We start from the raw sequence: 20,526 nt of genomic DNA on the forward strand, positions 1-20,526 counted from the left end.
ACCGCACCCGGACCATATTCCTTTCATCTTTACACACGGTCAATCAATAATCTTCCAATAATTTCTTATTCTTTTCACATTCTATGATCATATGGAAGTGTATAGATTACTGTCATTCAATATACCACAGCAATGGTACAAGTTTTATTACTGAGTCCGAAGGATTTTTTCTACAGATTTTAGATCCTTAAGTGAGTCTGCTATTGGTGTAGATAGCTTAGTAGATAACCTGAAACCTTTTTGTCTCACAGCACACTCAAATTATTAAAGAAAATATTTTTTTATAAGTAAAATAATGAACCATAGAAAAAATAAAATTGTAATTAAAAAGTCTGGTACGGCACACACATACAACTTTCACATTCCACCTTTGAGATTAAATTAATCCTTGTCCATTTCAAAACAATAATTTCTTTGATATTCAATAATTCCTTTCAATAAATAATTCATATACAGGTAAGTGAATATAAAATCTTACTATCATCATATCAACCATGGAAGTACTAACATTCATTTTCTCCTTTATATTGCTATATATCGAGGTTTTGGCAATTCCCACAACAAATCAACAGCATTCTGAGACAGTTACATAGCAATATGTATATAATATCCTGATGTAAAAGAGCTATTCATAAACATACCAATAGATAAAGTATTTAAAATCTTTAATGAAATTAGGATGTTATAGAAGAACACACAAGTACAAAGAATAAAACATTTTACATGGAAGAAAAAAACCTTTGCATAATGAATAGTTATTTCAAATTTTATAATTATTACTACTGTCAGATGAATGATTATGACAATGTATTGTCAGATTTATTAAGTAAGTGTTACCTTAATAAAATAATTATTTAATGATTAAATTAAATAGAAAAAAAAACAATTATTATTGTAAAATTTTAGAAAATAATTTCTATCCTTATAGATATATTAATAAACGATAGCTTAGATGCAAGTCTAAGGAAGAACTAGAACTTTTTCAAAATAAAACTGTAGTCATTTTGGATTCCAGGAAATAAAGAAAGTGGAAAAATTTCTAGGATTTTCACTCACTGAAAATAATTCAAAGAGCAATTGTGGCAACTTTAGTTTTACACTAATCTTACTGAGCCAAACAACATCAAAAAGAAATATTTTTCATCCTTATTGATGTGAGGTGTAATGTATCTATCTATATATTGGACTATCTGTGAAACCTTAAAATATACAATAGATTTTTGTTAATATGAAGAAGATAGTTGAGGATGTGTTCAAAAGGAACAAAAAGTAGTTAAAAGATATTTATTAGCAGAAGTTTCCCGACACTTTCCAGGGCTAAAAATTATAAATCTTTTCTTTTTTAGGCCTATTGAAGCCCTGCAACGTGGGGAAAAACATTGGAAAATAAATAATTATTAAATATTTTTGGTTCCTTTTGACCTCACTAATATTTATTAATATTTCTGCAGCATCCTACAAATAATTGATCTGTACAGAATTATAAAAATTAGCTATGATATATGTTTTAAATTTACTTTTGACAAGTGATTATTTGTGTTTGTTGGATGATTTAATAATACTTACTCATTGAATAATTCAAATAATTATCTAAGATAAAAGATGATAGATAAATTAAAATTATTTCTTAATTGTGAATAACAGATTATGCGGTTATCTCCAATAGCTGCTTCAAATAATAGATAATTTTATCTTCAATCCATTATCAATTATCTAAGATGAATTTGGATCTAACTGTGGTATATATAATTACTATCAGAGCCAGCAATGCTTCGCTATTACTATATTTGAGGATGTATATAGATTTAATGAACACCACTGAAAGTTTGATAAAATTGTTGTATTTAGTTGAAATTAAACATTTACTTATACTTTATTATTATGATTTTGTAACATGGATTGAACCAATATATGCAATAAGGAACAAAACAGAACTTTTTATCATATTTTAAAAGCTATATCCATATTTTTTTTCTTTTTACAATAAAACTCAAGTATCTATCTATGTAGAGGAGCACTGAGTCTTGGGTAAATGTTGTGAAATTGAAATTATTGAAAAAATTATGGCCTGACCTATCAAAGTGTGGTAAAACATAGTTGGTATTCATTTTCAGCACCTCAAGAAACCCTTAAATATGAATTCGGAAAATAAATTTTTTTAGCTCAAAATTTTTTCCTTTGATTTCTTTTTGAAAAATCAGAAAAATATAAATAACTTCAACACTACTACTCAACCAATTAACATCAAACTTGGGAGTGGTTTAGGGCTGTATAAACTGTACATAAGGGCACAAACTGAATCTAATTCAACATATTAGAACCTGGAGGCATAAAATAAAACATTTGAAAATTGGAAGGGAAGGTTTAAAGATACTATAATCTCCAAATTCTCTGGTAGAAAAAAAAGGTTATGAAAAAAATTAAGCATTTTTCATTTACAGCTCAGAAAATATGTTTTTTCATTGTTAATGTAAACCAATTGATTTATCTTTTTCAGAGTTAGAAAAAATATCAAAGACTCCACTAAATGATATTATATTCAAAAAAATTATAGAAACAATGTGGCTCAGGGTAAAGTAGGCTAACAATTTTTTTTTAGGAAAAAGGATATCATCTCAAACTCCTAAATACCATCATATATATAGATGAGTTGGAGATGTTAAAATAATGAATAGTTCTTTTAAATGATTTATTTTCTGATTTCTAAGTCCACAATTGACCCCATTTAAAACTACCAAGTTGTCCAAATAAAGCCCTGAAGGCTATTCTGGCCATTTACATCAACATTTATTAACTGTACTACATTTTTATGAATACTTGATTTCTAATGGACTACCAGTAACCTACTAAGATTATTGCCCCTTCATTTTTATTTATCCATATTTACAATAATTTCTAGTTTATATAATTTATGGAATTTTTCAATGCATAAATAATTTTTTAAAAAAATTGAATTCAGGTCTTGCAACATATCCTCCTCACCGAGGTCCGACTCCGGTTTGCTTTGGCGTTATTCAAAAGTTAAATAAATAATAAAGTCAAGGTCTCCAAGGAAAATAATTTACCTATTAATAATGCGAACGTGATGAAAAATCATTTAGTAAAAATAATATTGTTTAAATGGTATTAAAAAAAAAGAAGAAGAGAAGCCTAAGTACTAGAGTGGAAGGCGGAAGTTATAACGCAGCTCGATTTTTAGAATTTTAGTAATAAACTTTTTTTCCAATATCCGAGTGCAAAAATCAAGCTGTAAAACAATAAATAAATCATAAATCAAATAAAGGGTTCCATCGCTAATAAAATTCCACAAACCAGACAACATCGTAACACTCATCTCTGTTCCAGTGCCTGAATGTCTCTTAGTAATTTGAAGTACAAATGATTCTCATTCTTTTCAGTTCGCCATATAAACAAAATTTTTAATTTTCCTTCGATTCCATACTCCGATGGTAGTGATACAGCTTACAGTTTCGATACTACAGAATTGTTTATATTTTTTTACTGATTCTCAATTGACCTTTTATTTATTTTTATTTTTTGTCATCGACTAGTACAAGTTATTTGTATCAGTATCAGTAATTTTTAACCGGTGTTCGTTTCACCTTTTTATTTACTCGTCAGTTATCGATATTTTTCGTTCAATACTTTCCAATATCGATATCTCAGTTACGGATAACATATTACAAGGTAGCAGCTACCAAGTGATAACATGTTCTGCTATTGAGTGATTTTAGTAATGTGTGAACTCACTATCTGTTACACTTACTGGCTTTAAATTTAAAATTATCACGTCTTCAACCAAAAGTTATTTTGTTTAACTTTACAAATGATTTAAGGCCAATCTGCCAAATAACTACTGCCCATGTTTGCTAACCGCGTCAACCAAAAGTGATTTGTTACAGATGGATAAGTGAACTCACGCCCAGCATCGGCTCACTATTGTAAATAAATCACTACTTCGTATAATCGCGAATCTCTATATCATCTTGAAGCGATTCCGTAGCATGAAATCACACTCATGATGAATACGCCTCTTTTCCCATAGTTCCAACTATTAATGAACTAATGTAAGAGCATTTGTTGGTGGTTAGCTGCTTAACTGACTCCCAAGAATGAACGAGTGATTCTTATCATCAATTTTTTTATCTCGTAACCCGTTATCACGGTAGCCGTTACTTTAAAGAAATCGGTTATTTTAAACTCCTTTAAAAGTTATTTCGGCCCCCCACCAGTACCTACCACCGGCATTGTTTTTAACTTACCCCGAATTTGAATACTTAGGTAGTCATGTCTAAGCTTGTGATTATTGATAATGATTGTGGCATCGATGATGCGTGGGCCTTGAATTTTTTACTAAATTTAGATGATACTATTAAAATTTTAGCCATTACATGCGTTGATGGCAATACCGGTGTTGATAATGTAATTAAAAATAATTTGTATTTTTTAAAAACGGCTGAGAGAGCTGAGGTGATTCAATAAATATATTTTATTTTGCAAATGTATAGATGGTGCTGAGATATTGGAACAAATGTTCTCTTTATATGTATTTTTTAAAGATATTTTTGATTATTTTATTGATGATAAGTATTATTTTTACTTGTCATCTCTAGATTCCTGTTTATAGAGGAGCAGCCTCACATTTATTGCCTGGAAATGACCATAGTGTAGCCCCAACTCATACTTACTTCCATGGAAAAAATGGATTCGGTGATGTAAGTTTGCCTGACTTACCTGATATTAGTCAAGAAAAGGAAGAAAATGCTGTAGCTATTTTAAATGAATTAACTTCAAAACACAAAGGTAATTAATTATCTAGGTTCGTATATTATGAAGTAATATAAAGCAGCTGTTCAATAATTTGGATATTTTTAGGAGAAATAAGCATTATTTGCTGCGGTCCATTAACCAACATTGCTCTTGCACTTAGGACTTATCCTCATTTTAAAGAAAATGTTAAAGATTTATACATAATGGGGGGAAATTATACAGGTAAGATATCTTTTTCATATAATTAAATCTATATAAGTTAATATCTATACAATTCAGGAAGAAACTTAGGTGTTTTTTATCTTCTTATGAGCTGCTTGTTTCAATTTTCTCCTAATTGAAGATTTCTTTTCTTTAAATAAGTCATTGTATAATTCAAGTAATTTCTTATTGCAACTTCACCCTATGATTCAATGGAATTTTCATTTTACAAAGATTCAGTGTTGAATTTTAAAATACTATTTTTTGACAATTTATTTCTAAGTCCAGATGGGCAAGGTTGCTCAGTGAGTAAGATACTTTCCCTCTATCTACTGGGCCTAGATTCGAGTCCTGCGGTGCCAGATAAGTATTAATTATGTTATATCAGCTGTGGATAACAGATGCTTCTTGGCACACCTAGTCCCTATAGAATGAATACCATTAATTGAAGGAGAAACCCTGGGGCTGAGTATGATTCTGTCCCAATCACCTCCTTGCTCAACCATTGGTCTAGAAACAGTACTTCCTTACCAATTTCTGAACCCAAAGATCCTTTGGGTGTTTGTTTTTAATTTCAGAATAAATTCAATTCAATTTTTTTTTCAAAGATATATTTTAATAATAGTGTGCAATTATATAATGGGGATATATACAAATTTTCAAGTACTTGTAACACTTGTGCATATTTTTATTATTATTTTATTTTATTTATTTACTTTATTTTTTCTAGGAATGGGTAATATAACTATGACAGCTGAATTTAATTTTTATTGGGATCCTGAAGCTGCTTTTATTGTTTTATCAGAATTAGAAAATAAGATTGTACTACTTCCTTGGGAAACTTGTCTTAGTGTAAAAGTGCCTTTTGTAAGGATCATCTTTGTAATATTTGTAACTACTAACATAGAAGTGAATGTTTTTGTTTAAGTTAAAGTTTATGCATCAAGGTCGCTTATGCATTCAGACACTGAAGTACACTCTGCATAAAAAAAAAATCACTAAACCTATGAACTTTTAAGATTTTTTGAAATTTGTAGCGTAATCCTCCTGTTCAGACTTGTACACCTATTTAAAAAAAAATTAGAATATAATTTGAATAAATAAAACCATATAATATTAATGATGATTCAATGCCTGAACAAAAAATTTATTTTTGAAATACAAATCATAGAAAACTGGATTATAAATTAATTATTCAACGTAATAAAGCACTAACACAAGCTAAATATATTTTATACTTATTATTATATTATAATTTTCATTATTTCTATATTAAATTGATGAGATCATCTTAGATTATTATTAGGGGTCATCTTATTACCTAACACCCTTTGACCCTGGAACACTACCCATATTTCTTATTGGTTACTTGCATTTTTGCATCTATTAATTGTGCTGAGAAGGTTGAGTTTGCTGATTGACTTGTCATGTGGGATTTAATCAATTTCTACGCTGATTTTTCCAGATATTTACAGTATCAATCAAACTATTCACTGTTTGTTGTATTCATCTTGTAAATGAATCATGCTATTGATTTCGAGTATGTCTAATAAATTTTCAAACAAGCACAACGAACAATGTCTTATTTTTCTTGTAGTGGAGTTCATAAGATAAAAGTATCACCTCCTTGTCACTTCTCAAAATTTATATCTGGTAAACACTTTTTCTTTTGAGATCATCTTCCTTTTCATCCTCACGGTGATTCTTTTTACTGATAGTCTTTGCTGCATTTATTGATGTCAACCAATTATCTCTGAAAAAGATAAAGAGGTACCTCTATTCTACTAACATGGAATGCAGGTGTATCTGCAGCATTGATCTGAACAAATCATGGTTATATCAACACTGGGACATAGAGCAATGGAACTACTCAAGAGGCTCAACCTCTGGCACTTCAAACCGATGAGAAACTGTACATAAAGATGAGCTTATGGTATACTTGATAGTGTTCCAAAATTAAATTATGAGAAATTTTAAATTTCTGACTTGATTCTTCATTTACTTACACATTGCTCTACAGGATCAATATAGAGCATATTGATTAATGGCTACATGGGAGTTACCATTCATTTTGGTTCATTGTTGAGGATCCACATCTTAGTTCTTCATGCTGGATATTCGGGGTCTATGTCTTGCTAATGTAATTTTCTCTTTTCCTAAATGTTTTAGCGCTAATTTGAACATTTCTTTTTGAAATGTCTACATACTTTATATGATCCATCATATCATCTACACATTCAACATCCAACTACTTCACTCCAGCAGCATTAATTTAGATTGCTTTGTCCAAGACTGATAGTAATCAATTTCAGCTTTCACATTGCTGAATATGTCCTTCCCCATTACTTAACAATTATGATTAGTTGGTGTTGAAGCTATTTATTCATGATTTTAATGTTCCAAAATATATCAACGGTAACTGTGAAAAAAAGGTGTCTAAATTAAAGGATGAAAGGTTGGTGTTCTATAAAAATGTCCACATGATCAGGTTTATATAAACTTAGTACTCAAGCTCAAATGATGTGCCAAAATTTAAGTCAATTAAATATTTATTTCTGTTCCTGTACCTATGTTTACTAATCTTATACATCTTAGAGATATATATCTATACAAAAGTATACACAACCATATTATGTTTGCAAAGTGAATATCTGATTTAGCTTTAAGTGCTATAAAAAGTAAATTTAATCAGTTCCTTATTTTTTTATTCATTAGAAATGGAGGGAAGAACTTGGAAATAAAGGTGGAAAATTAATGTCACTTTTAAACATAATCGAAGGACCGATTGTGGCGAGGACCTCAAACCTTGGTTACAAACACTGGATTTCTGCTGATCAACTCCTAGCTGCTATTTTTATTAATAAGTAATTTAAAAGATTTTTTACCTTTTTTTATTCAACATTTTTTTTTTCAACAGATTTTTTTATTCAACATCAAAATTAAAGTGAATATTTAATTTTTTAATGATATTAATATAATCAAAGATGTTGTAATGTAATGTTAATAATAATATTTATTGTGTTATTAACTATATAATTCAGTGACTTTCCCCTGCTATATTTAATAGGAATTATACGAGGTAGTTTCATTAACATGTTGAGCAGATGACCATTACATCTAATTAACTGAATATCATCCATAATTCATATGGAAAATAAAAAAGAATAATACAAAAAAAAAAAAAAAAAAAAAGAGAGATTTGACCAAAAGCATATTCAGTTTGGTAGTAGCGGTTTCAATCATGGGAAAAATACAAACATAATTATTCCATTTAGTTTCAATAAAAAATATGGGAAAGAGATTGGAGGAAACCACAGTTATACAAACATGATTAAATATAATTAGAATATAGATAGCAATAACCTCTTACTAAGATTCCCATCATTGAAATAATTCATAAAATATTGTTCAGCCTCAATTTTTGCTATTTAAAGGGACAAGGTCAAAACAGCAATAAGTTTGTCGAAATGGCATTTAAGTTTTACATTTTCATACAATGATTTAAAATATATTAATAAGTTTGTATATTGCATTAGCTGGTATAAAGTTATGACGATTACAGGCTCCTAAGCTAGCTTTTTATTATGTAAAAGTAACTCCTCCATTCTTAGTGTGATACTATAATAACTAAGATTTTACTCAATAAACTATCTGAAGTTAAAAGATTTTTTCAAATCAGACTGATACTGCCTGAAATTATACAAACAAAGTTTATAACTTTATTAGATTTATCAAAGTATCAGAATATTAAATGCTATTACTTAAAGTAATAATTTAAAATATGGTGTTTAAAATTAATTGTTCATAAAAACAAAATCAAAAAATTTTCTTTTAGACAAAATGACATTTATTTTATAAAATAATTATGTACAAAATAAATTTATTTATTTCAATTGTTAATTATTTTAATATGTTTTAGGGATTTAATAAAACAATCTAAACATATTCATGCAACAGTGGAGTTAATGGGTAATGTATAGCTAAAATTGGAATAAATATTCATAATAAAGTTGTTCATTTCTGATCATATAGTGATAGTGATCATTTCTAAAAAGATAATTTTAGAATTATGTAAGTTTTCTGTGTATTAACTAAGGTTTGGGTAAATTAAGGTTTCATTCATGATTGGTTAGTCTAAAATCAGATAATATTCAGGCAAGTAGTGAAAAGGTCTATAGTACAATAGATACATCAGTAACTATCTGTTAATTTTTTTTTAAATTTATTAATTAAATTTATAAGTCAATGATGAAAAGAACATAATTTAAACTTCTTACATTATCAACCTAATCAAATGATCCATTTATTACTTACAAAATTGAAGTATAGTTATGTACCAAATGAACCCCTGATTAACATATTGCGCCTTAGAATTTCACAGAGCATAATCAAAGAGTACTTATTCAATATTATGCTGAGAAAAAAAATTATTCAATGAAAAACTATATATTCTGTTGTAACTCTTGAAATACCGTTAGGATCCTTTGGGACCCCAAACTACAAACTTGGTATTTTTCTCACTTTAGAGAATAAAACTTGATACTTCTGCATGTTTCAGGGCAATGATAATAAGTTTAGTATTATGTTATAAGTACCATACTCTTCACACCAATTTTTCTGATGCTATGATTAATACTCACTGTCTCTCAAGTGTATTTGGATAATTTATCCCATGACCTATTATTATTATTATTCTCTTACCTCTATGTACCAAATGAACCCCTGATTAACATATTGGGCCTTAGAATTTCACAGAGCACAATCAAAGAGTACTTATTCCATATTATACTGAGAAAAAAAATTATTCAATGAATAACTATATATTCTGTTGTAACTCTTGAAATACCATTAGGATCCTTTGGTATCTTTGCTGTATTCATATTGTACTATTTACATACAAGATTCATCTTATTTTATTTAAGTGAATAGAAATTTTTATTTTACCTCTTATCAGATAGTTTAATATTCCCCCCTTTAAAATACCTCTTAAGACACTACAAACTTGTACTTTCTCAGTTTGCTGGAAGACTCCTTGAAAGTCCTGTGTTTTGGCCTAAAATTTGTTTATCATAATGGAAGACTCACTATATTTACATTCCATTTCTTACAAAATCCACATAGTAATAAATCCCAAGCTGGACTTCCTATATATTATCTGTAACGTTTTCTTAGAAGTTTTTGAATCACTTGAGGAAGTTGTCAAATATCCGCTATCTTGCCCATCCTGGATTATAATAGCCAACTCCTTTTAACTCAGTTTAATTTCAACTACTTTAGTTTTTATATATATATAGTTATTTAATATTTTTATTATAAATATGTATATGGTTGTTTGTTTTAATGCAGGTTTGCTTACCAGAGGACAAGTTGTTATTGATCACTTGAATTCACACAAACCTAATATACAACTTATAACAGAAGTGGATACTGATTTATATAAAGATATGCTTTTGAGATTAAAACAATTCTAATATGTTTGAAGTTTATGTTCAATTTTAATCCCCCCATAATATATATATAATAGTAATTTAAAGTTATTCTTAGTTTTAACAGTATTCAAGATATTTATGAATTAATGCTATTAATTTACAAAATTTATCTAATCCATGGCCCCAAATTACAGTATTGCTATGACTGCAAAAAATAGATAACTTATGTTTATTACTTAAAAAAATGTTGTCAATAAAGCTTTTGTAAATGGTTTCATTAGTATATATGTTATCTTTCTACAATTACTATATATTTTATGAAATTGTATGGTAATCAAAATATAACTAAAATTTGTGTTAATTCAATTCATGATTGTAGCTATAAGAAAGCTGGCTCACATTAATTTTTAAATATTTTTTTCATGTTGAACACTTATATAACAAGTTTACTTTTTGATAAAAAAAAGGAGAGATATTCACTTGTTTCTTATTCTACATTTCTTAAAAATCTTTGGAAGTATATAACTGATTCTTTGAATCAAGAATTTGAAAGTTTAAACAGTACTGAGTAATGAGAAAATAAGTAATAAAACAAATTCTATCTTGTAAATATAAAAATTCAAATATAAAAGAAAGATGGTCTGGCTGCAGTCAAAATAACTCAAGCAGTAATTAAACTATTTATTGAGAGCCAACACTTCCTCCCTTTCGCAGGGCTTTATCAGGGTTAAAAAATATACAAAATAATGTAACAAAGTAAGAGAATAGATAACATGAAATAAAAGTAAACTAAATTATGGCTAAAAATGATTTATAATTTGTGAAAATTTATGTAAAAATGAACAAAGAAAATGAAATCAAGATGTACAGTGAAAAGTATAAATAAACACGAATTACAAAAGGTTTTAGACAATTAATGAAAATGGAAAAAAAAAAACAAATAAAAGAGAAATAAAAAACAGGAAATAAGAATAAAATAAAGGTCAAGAAAAAAGTAAATAGGAAAAAAGGATTCTTATAGAATCAATGTAAAAAAAAAAAATACTGATTGATTTTATGGAATTAGTCATCATGTCAAATAAAAGGCTCAAATATATGTAGGTTAAGTTAAATTAAAAAACTATCAAATCCTTTCGTAGTTTATATTTATCTATTTTTCATGTAAAAATATGAGATAGTTAATTATTTCAAATATACAAAACTGCAAGGAAATTTATAGGAAGATTTTTTAGAAAAATCCACTTTTAAGCCCTGTCATACTATTTCAATGTGGATAAGACTTATCTGATATTAAAGGCCAATAAATTGTACAGTGATATGCCAAATTTTATCAAAATCATTAGGACTTTTTTTGAATTTGCGCGTGTATTTGAAAAGTGGGGTGAAACTTTGGCTCTTAATAAAGTTTTATTACTGTTTGTTTGAGTTATTTTGACTGAATCCAAACCATTGTTGTTTTATATATTATACACGATCTTCCAAAAATTAAAATAATTATTAGTTTCATTATTTATAAAACTAAAAAAATCTGATGCAGTGTGGACATCACAAACCCTTCACTCCCACCCTACTTTAAGTTTAAATCATCGCTCGTTTCAAATTCAAAACTATATATTTAATGGTTGGGTAAAAAACTATAATAAACTATGTTTTGATTATCTAACCATTTATTCTTTAGTTAGTTGCAAAATACTTTTAAACTTTATATTAATCAACAATGAGAGATGGCTAATTATACTAAATAAACAAAATCAAAGGAACTTTATAGGAAGAATTGACAGAAACCTACGTAAACACAGACCATTCTGTAAGAATTGGTTATTTTAACATGTATATTAGTTGAAAACTCAGATTCAAAATTTTAAATGATTGTAATACTTCACATACAGGTAAGATACATCATTAAAAATTATTAATTTTGTAGCACACCTCATAATCGGACCAGGCATTAAGCAAAATCAAAACAGAAAGAAGTTTAATCTAAACTAGTATGTAAATATGTACTCTTATACAAAATTTTATATTTTTTTAGATACTAACCTATACTATTATTATTACTATTTTAATCGGAACACAGTTGTCAAGTGTCCCTTGCTCAAGACGAAAACAAACCTCAATGAATTTTTTGAAGTTGGGACCCAGCTTCAATTAAATGTGAATCACTTATGTTGTCAGGTAATAACTGATAACACTTATCGACCATTTCCTCATTGCGTATCAGCAAGAACATGCCACACTATGATATGATAAAGCTGTACTTGGTAACTAGAAGCAGAAAGAAATGAGGATGGTGAATAAACAGAGATACTGTTCTAAATGTTTTTCTCATCTGATAATATTCAGATTTAGGAGGAAAAAACCAATATCAGTTCTTTTTGTTTACATTTAGTGAAATGCAAGTGTTTTAAACATAGAAGTAGGTATTATAACTTATAAAAATGCTAGGGTATACAAACCAGGGGTTAATAAACTTCTAAAATTATGTTACTGTAAACCAGTGTCAAACATTTGAACATGCACCAAGGAATATCAAAAAAAGGAAAAAATAAGAAAAAAAAATTCATACTAATACTAAAAATATAATAATACATATATTTACTTAATACATTGACTTTTAACAAACTAAAATTTATTATAAATTGAAGGGAGACAAAGGATGCTTAAGGTTAATGTACATAAGTAAAACAAAGGTAACCTTGGAATGTAAAAACTGTTTTAAGATAACATCTTAATTTGGCATGGTATTGTATTAATTCTCACAGTCTTTTTGTACGTCATTCCTAAGTTCTTTACTTGACTGAAGTAATTCTTTCAGCCTTGCCTGAATGTTTTCATTCTTTTGTTCTAACTGATCTAATGCATTGTTTAATTCATCGAGCTGGTCATTTAATCGCTCAACATCTGAAAAACAACAATTCTTTTCAAAACTAACCTGCTTCTTAAGGATTACAAGATTTAAATAATTACTTCTATATTACACATGTATTCTATATTGCACATGTATGTATGTAATTTATATATATGTATGTATATAGATATATATATTTAAATAAATGAATGAGAAATAATATTAAGTTCAAAACACAATAATGCCAACATTTCAGGGATCTTCCCAATCATCATGACATGTTACTTGTATTCTTCCATAATTTTAAAATTAAAAACAGATATTGGATACCTATTTTGTCACATTTTTTTAAATACTAAAACTGGTGGTTGGTTCAGATTTGCTTAGTCTGTTACAATTATAAGAAATAATAACATACAAAAAGTAAAAACTAATGCAGGACTAATTGCAAGGGGGTCTAATGGCACTATAAGATATGGTACCCCTACATACAAGAGAATTCATTTTCGGAACAACTTACTGTTATCAAGAGAAATAAATGATGTATTTAATTAAAATGATTAATTTATTTTACATCTGAAAAAAAGAATGATAAACATTTAAAAGTACTTTTCTTCAGTTTTTAGTTACAAAATAATGTACAGTAGAAGTCCATTAGTCCGGCATCCAACAGTTCAGAATGCCCGATAGTCCGCCATCGCTCTGGAAAATTGTAAAAATTTTGGTTTTCTCCAAAAGTGTGTCTTTAAAGCAAATAAACATCCGGAAGCAATCGGTATTGTTCGGAAACAATTAGCGGCCGGCTAGTCTCAGCTGTCACAACAAATTCAGGTGCAGTGCAATCACGAAGCGTCTTCGCCATTTTTTCGTGCGTTGTTGTTTTGTGTCCTTTCACATCGCAGTAAACGAAACTTTTGAAACTGTTTATAAAAAAAGTGATTTTCGTTCTAACTGTACAGTGACAATGTTTTCAAAACCTAAGCCTTCGAGTTCAAAAGGAGAGAAACGAAAACAGGTAACACTGACTCTCTATCAGAAACTAGAAATCATCAAACGGCTAGAAAAAGGCGAGAATAGAAATGTTTTAATGAATGAGTTTAATATTGGCTCATCAACTATTTATGACATTAAAAAACAAAAAAATGAACTAATGAAGTTTGCTTCTCAATTGGTAACTGAAAAATTGGCTTCTAGACAAACATTAAAAAAACCAAAACTGGAACAGCTACATAGTGTATTGTTCAAATGGTTTAGTGCAGTACATTCTGAAGGAAAGCCAGTAACAGGGCCAATGATTGTTGAAAGGCAAAGAAATTCGGTCAAGATTTAGGAGTTGCTGAAAGTGAATGTAATTATTCTGATGGTTGGCTCAGAAACTTTAACTTTCAGCATGGAATTCAAAGACTTGATGTAACTGGAGAAACACTTTCAGCAAACCAAAACTCTGCAGAAAAATACAAAGACGAGTTTGAGAAAATCGTGGCTGATAATGATTTAACACCTGAACAGATTTACAATGCTGGTGAAACAGGGCTATTGTGGCGATGTTTACCAACATCTACACTAGTTGGGGAGGAGAAAAAGTAGCCAAGGGTTTTAAAAAAAAACAAAGAAAGATTAACCATTTTGCTATGTGCTAATGCGTCTGGAAACCACCGAGTGACCCCTTTTGTGATAGGTAAATCTGCAAAACCTAGGGCTTTTAAGAATATTTCACACTTGCCTGTCCAATACGATGCTCAATCAAATGCATGGATGACTGCCACCCTCTTTAAAGAATGGTTTTTTCACCACTTTGTGCCTGAGGTCAAGGAATCCTTCAAAAGCCTTGGTCTACCAGAAGATACTAAAGCCAAACTTTGGCCAGCTGCAAACCCTGCATCTGACCTAACTACAGACTGATGAGGAAGAAAACCATCAAGACGCTCTGACCAAAGTTTTGGATGTCATTAAAAGTGCTGACAATCCCTTGAAAAACGTGCCTGAAGATGAGGTAGAGGAGTGGCTTCTAATCGAAGAGAATGAGCCTATTGAACAAGAACTAACCGATGAGGACATTATCAACATTGTAGTAAACCCTCAGCCTACTCAAAATCTTGAAGAAAGTTACTCAGATGCCAAAACGAAAGAAAAGGAAAAAATCAGCTGGGCAGAAGCTGCAGAATCACTAAATAAGTTTATCTCTTTTGCTGAGGCTAGTACTAGCTACAGTGCTTCAGAAATTATTGATTTCCATATCATTAGAAATAAATTTTATACTAAATGCCAAAAGTCAAGAAAACGAAAAGATATTCGTGACTTTTTTAAATTAAGTGAAATATGTTTTACAGTATGTGTATATTGATTATATGAAATGTAAAATAATACATAATGTTGTATGTATTTGTAGTTTAATTATTAACCTAATTGTTCTTATAATTATTGCCTGATAGACTGGAATTTTCGGTAGTCTGGCACCGAGCCAGTCCAGAACCTGCCAGATTATCGGACTTTTACTGTACTTCTTAAATTCTATTCACATAAAAAACGTCGGCATAAATATGGTTTTGTTTATTTATGTTGTTCTTTGCTGACCGCACCCCTCCTCCGACAAACTTCTCTAAACATTATTTTCTATTGAAATAATTAATGAACTGTTCAATCCACCTCAAAGCGTTTCTCATATTTTCAAATATTTCTCAGTTCATTCTTAATTTGTTTTAATTTATTGATTAATATAACACAGCAGTTAGGGTGTCCTATTAGTCTAAGGGCCCAAGAGGAGAAAAAAGACAATTATTTCTGATTACTTTAATGAAAAGTATGTAAAGTAAAGTTGAATCCGGCTGTTGCAGATAATTATTTTGTTTCAATGTAGCCATTAGTCAGCCCTGTGAGTTCGGGAGCCCTCCGGAGTCCACCTAGCCTCATAAAGTGGGTGCCCTTAATGGGGTAAAAATCTGGGGGTTGAACATGATTCAGACCAAATCACCTCCTTGGACAATCGTTGGTCTAGTAACAAAGTACTGTACTCCTAACCCTTCATGGGTTGTAGGGAACAGATTTAATTTTTTAATGTCAACAGAAAAAGTCTGTCAATAGTTTATAACTATTTATTTTTTTGACCACAACCCTGACCATCTTATAATTAAAAATATTCCATTTTTCATTGGAGCTCCATATCTTTAAAACTACTAACAATACTAAATACCTCACGTTACTTTTTAAACAACTGTATCTCAGAAACCATTGAATATAAATAGCTCTTTCAGGGCTCATATTTTAGCAAAGTTACTCTTCTTTAAATGATCTTCTATGAGGTTTTTTAGTGTCGTAGGTAGTTTTAAAGATATGGAGCTCCAAAAAAAATATTAATTTTTTGAAACAGCCACCATTTTTTATTACCCCTAACTATACTTAGCAAGTAGCCCCTAACTTAACTCATCAAGTTTGACTATTAACCATAAATAGTTTTCATTAAAGTAATGAAAAATTAGAGTGAATTATTCCCTTTTTAAAAAGTCAGCTCTTTTAGGGCTTATATTTTAGTAAATTTACTCTTCTTAAAATAATGTTCTATGAGGTACGTAGTGATGTCAGTAGTTTTAGAGATATGGAGCTCCAAAAGAAATATTAGTTTTTTTTAAATGTTTAGAAACAGCCACCATGTTTTATTCTCCCTAACTATACTTGGCAGACTCATCAATTTCAACTACAAACTATATATAGTTTTTAGTAAGGTAATAAAAACTTGGAGTGAAATAACTGACTTGTTTTCACCGAGCTCTTGTACAATGTGTATCGCAGAACTCTGGCTCCATATCCATAGGGTAAAGATAGCACTGAGTTAATGAAGTCAAGTTTTGGCATTAAAAAAATGTGACAAGATAGCTAGACTAACAATCATAAGTCTAATTTTAACACTACAGATACTTAGACGAAATGTCCTGATGATGGGTGCACATCCGCAAAATGTCAACACCATTATGTCATCATCTAAATAAAGATTACTATTTGGAAGTTAAAATTGCTTATCCATTAATAACAAATATGGACATCCAGCTAATAATTTTAACAGAAATTATAATTTATTATTACAGGTTAAATATATTTTACTTTTAGAAAATATTTTATTGAAACCTGTAATACCTAAACGCTTATACGATCTCTTAAGAGGGCTTGACTAAATATTAATAATACTGAGCTATGACTAGGGTATTTACATTTAATTTGATATCAGTAATAATGTTAAACTACCAGATTGGACTCTTCCATTACTCTACAGAAAGATAGGGTAATAACTCCTTAATTAAAGGATATTAAAGATAAATACAAATCACTGCTTTGGTTTAATAGTAGCATATTTGGCAAAAAATTAATGTGGATTTAACATATTCGATTGTATCCTAGACTAGGGTTACTTTGTGACAGCTATATTAGCTTTGAAACACTGTAGGTCAACCTTAGTAGAGAAAGAAAACCTAGTCTACAGCATTAGCTTTGGAATATATCAAATTCAAAATAAAATAAAACTTTTATTTGTTAGATGTGCCACTATTAAAGAAAAGCAGGGATATATTCTTCCATTTTCCTTAAATAAAATCATTAATTACATAATCTTGTGATACATTTAAAATAAATATCACTGGTGAACTACAACTAGATAAATAAACTAAACACTTACCACATTTAGAGAAAAAGTTTATCTTCTACAAAATGGGGGGAAAAAAAACATTTTACATGTACATGTAAAACATTAAGTTAACAGTCAATTTAAATTTAATTTGCCAGCATTCAACCACATTAAAAAGAGTAATAACAACATGGAGTTAATCAAAGCAGCATGCATCAAAACACTCACAATTGTTTCAGACAATAATTGAACATCAGTAAACTAATAATAATTATTTAACTAAAACTACAAATCAGTTACGTACAGCTCTTCTTGAACCATCTAAGTTATGGAACTGTTATAAGTAATGAAATAAAAGATGAAGAACCATCATTTAAAACATGACAGTAAACTCAATCCAAAATCTTCATTATACTGAAAAATAAAATCTATTTTTTCATTCCGAGACAGAATATAAACTACATAACTTAACATACTTTAGAATTAATTTGAATAGTAGTAAAAAATATAGTAAAAGAAAGGTAGAAAAAACTTAGACAAAAGTAAAAAAAAAAATTAAATCAGAAACCTTCATCAGATATATTACTGGCATCCATTTCTTCCTGTGGTTCTTCATTATTAGGATCTGGCGGTTGTGTATTGTCACCATATTCTCGTTTATTATCACTGTTCCATCTCATAATGTACTTCTTATTTAATAATCAATAATATCAACAAGAATTCGAAGTGACAATAATCCAAAAAAGGTTGTTATTATCTGAGCTGGTCATTTGATAAAACAATCAGCTGATGATAAGGTCACAGAATACCTCTATCAACTTTTTAATAAACATATTATTTAATTTTTTATCTATGTACTATCTGAGCTACAGACATTATTCAGTTGATTTTTCTATGATTATGTTTAAAATGATAATTTTAATTATGCGATAAACAATAAGTTACTAACTCAAAGAGTTTTTCATAATTTACACCAAATTAAGGTCTTTCTGTTCTCTAATAAGCGTATGGAATGAGGAAATAATGCCTACTGACTGGAAGATGACTACATAAAAAGAGTGAGAAATTGGAGTGTTCGGTATTGTTATAGTATTGCTTGGCTCCTGCCTGCATACAAAATCCTGTCCATTTTATTCCACAGGCTTTCACCGTGTGCGGAACTGGAATAGCTGGACCACTACCAGTGTGGATGTACAAGCGTTATATCACAACTGATCGAATTTTCTGACTGAAGAAAACTCTGGAAAAAGGAATTGGGTATTCTACGCCGTCTTTAAATCAACTTACACAATACAGATGACCAAGCATGAATATCAACGAAGCATTAATCCAGTTCAATATCACCACCAAGACTAAACTAATTAGGTTTAAAAACATTTTACATTTCTCATTTCTGGCATAGAGTGGTTAGCCTACAGGTTACCAACCTATTCTATCCAGGTTGGAAAGAATTGATTCATTCATTTTGTAGTGCCAAAATTTCAATCCAACCTAGCCTCATTCAAATGCCTCAAGGTGATGCCTTAATACTCTTAGCCACTACAGCCTTCAGGTGATTTTTGACGTCAAAAATTAGCTGCAGTACTTGGGAAGATTTTTTATGAAACGAGTAGTGAGACTGGATGATGCTTTAGCTTGCCTCCTATTCCTCCTAACTATAAAAAGCGACCCTTTAGATCCACATTCAAATATCGGACCCAATATTTAATAAGAAGGTGTAACTATCCACTTTTGCAGACAACCACCTATTCAATTAGTAGCTCTCGGTAGGTGGTTTTATATCCTTACTGAAACTTGAGGCTACAGAGAAGGAACTGGGTTTGGTAGTTAGTGAGGAAAAAACAAAATACATGATAATTCAAGACAAAACGGCGATAGGGTAGATTTCGGTCCTATAAGTTTCAACTGATCTCACCATTAGCCTATCTGGCTTCAGAGGTAACCAGTGATAATCGTAAAAAAAATGACATGTATTTTTCATTTAGTCTTCCTTTAAATAGTAAACAAAAATAGTTTGAACCGCGAAAATTCTTTCACTCATTAACAGGATATAAGAGGAAAATTGTCAGAAATGTAGGAATGTTTTTTAAACTCAGATTCCTTTCAGCCAATACCCTCTGGCCGAAAACCGTTTGAATCTCGAAAATTCACACATCTGTTGACAAGATAAAAGAGAGAAATAAATGTTCACACTTATTTTCTCTTTAGCCAATCTCAAAATAGTCGGAAACCGTTTGGACCCTGAAAATTTATACATCCATTCACGAGATATATAAAGAAATCGCATTAAGCATAATAGTTTGATGATTTTTGTTTTTTTCCTAAGCCCATAGGTTTGTGAGATTAATATAAGGAAATAATGGGAATAGGTTAAATAGATCTCATTTACTGATTAGCGAGATGCATTTGAAGAAGGGTATATATGTATATTGGAAATGGGATTTTGTCTTCTATCTGATGACGGGACTCACCACTTTTCTTGATGTCAGTAATAAGTTAGTTAGTTGTCCTCAGTCCAGGCTCAGGCTGTTTATGTGTGTTATCAATCTTTGTGACATGGTATTGGTGCTAAAGTCTTGAGTAAAGGGTTCGTACAGAGTTGAAGGCCATCAAAGAATTTGATGTGTCGTCTTCTGATAAATTCTGTCGCTGTCGGCATTTTAGTG

At 29.7% G+C, this 20,526-nt stretch overlaps 1 protein-coding gene and 1 non-coding gene across 2 annotated transcripts; one reads left to right on the forward strand and one right to left on the reverse strand.

The window, feature by feature from the left end:
- Positions 1-3,989: 3,989 nt before the first annotated feature.
- Positions 3,990-10,452, forward strand: LOC106677862 (nucleoside hydrolase). Its single transcript, XM_014416036.3, has 7 exons — positions 3,990-4,470; positions 4,614-4,803; positions 4,876-4,992; positions 5,702-5,838; positions 7,687-7,835; positions 8,891-8,940; positions 10,318-10,452. Exons 1-7 carry the CDS (start codon positions 4,288-4,290, stop codon positions 10,440-10,442), a joined length of 951 nt encoding a protein of 316 aa, XP_014271522.1. The 5' UTR covers positions 3,990-4,287; the 3' UTR covers positions 10,443-10,452.
- A 2,733-nt stretch (positions 10,453-13,185) lies between these two features.
- On the reverse strand, positions 13,186-18,668 carry LOC106677643 (uncharacterized). Its single transcript, XR_010844053.1, has 3 exons — positions 18,429-18,668; positions 18,165-18,274; positions 13,186-13,301 (listed from the first exon to the last, which is right to left on the reverse strand). It is a non-coding gene; the product is annotated as an uncharacterized protein (transcript).
- Between the last annotated feature and the right edge of the window lie 1,858 nt (positions 18,669-20,526).

This window comes from Halyomorpha halys, unplaced genomic scaffold, assembly GCF_000696795.3.
Source record: "Halyomorpha halys isolate HHAL.00 unplaced genomic scaffold, Hhal_1.1 Scaffold8.1, whole genome shotgun sequence".
Lineage (NCBI taxonomy): Eukaryota > Metazoa > Arthropoda > Insecta > Hemiptera > Pentatomidae > Halyomorpha > Halyomorpha halys.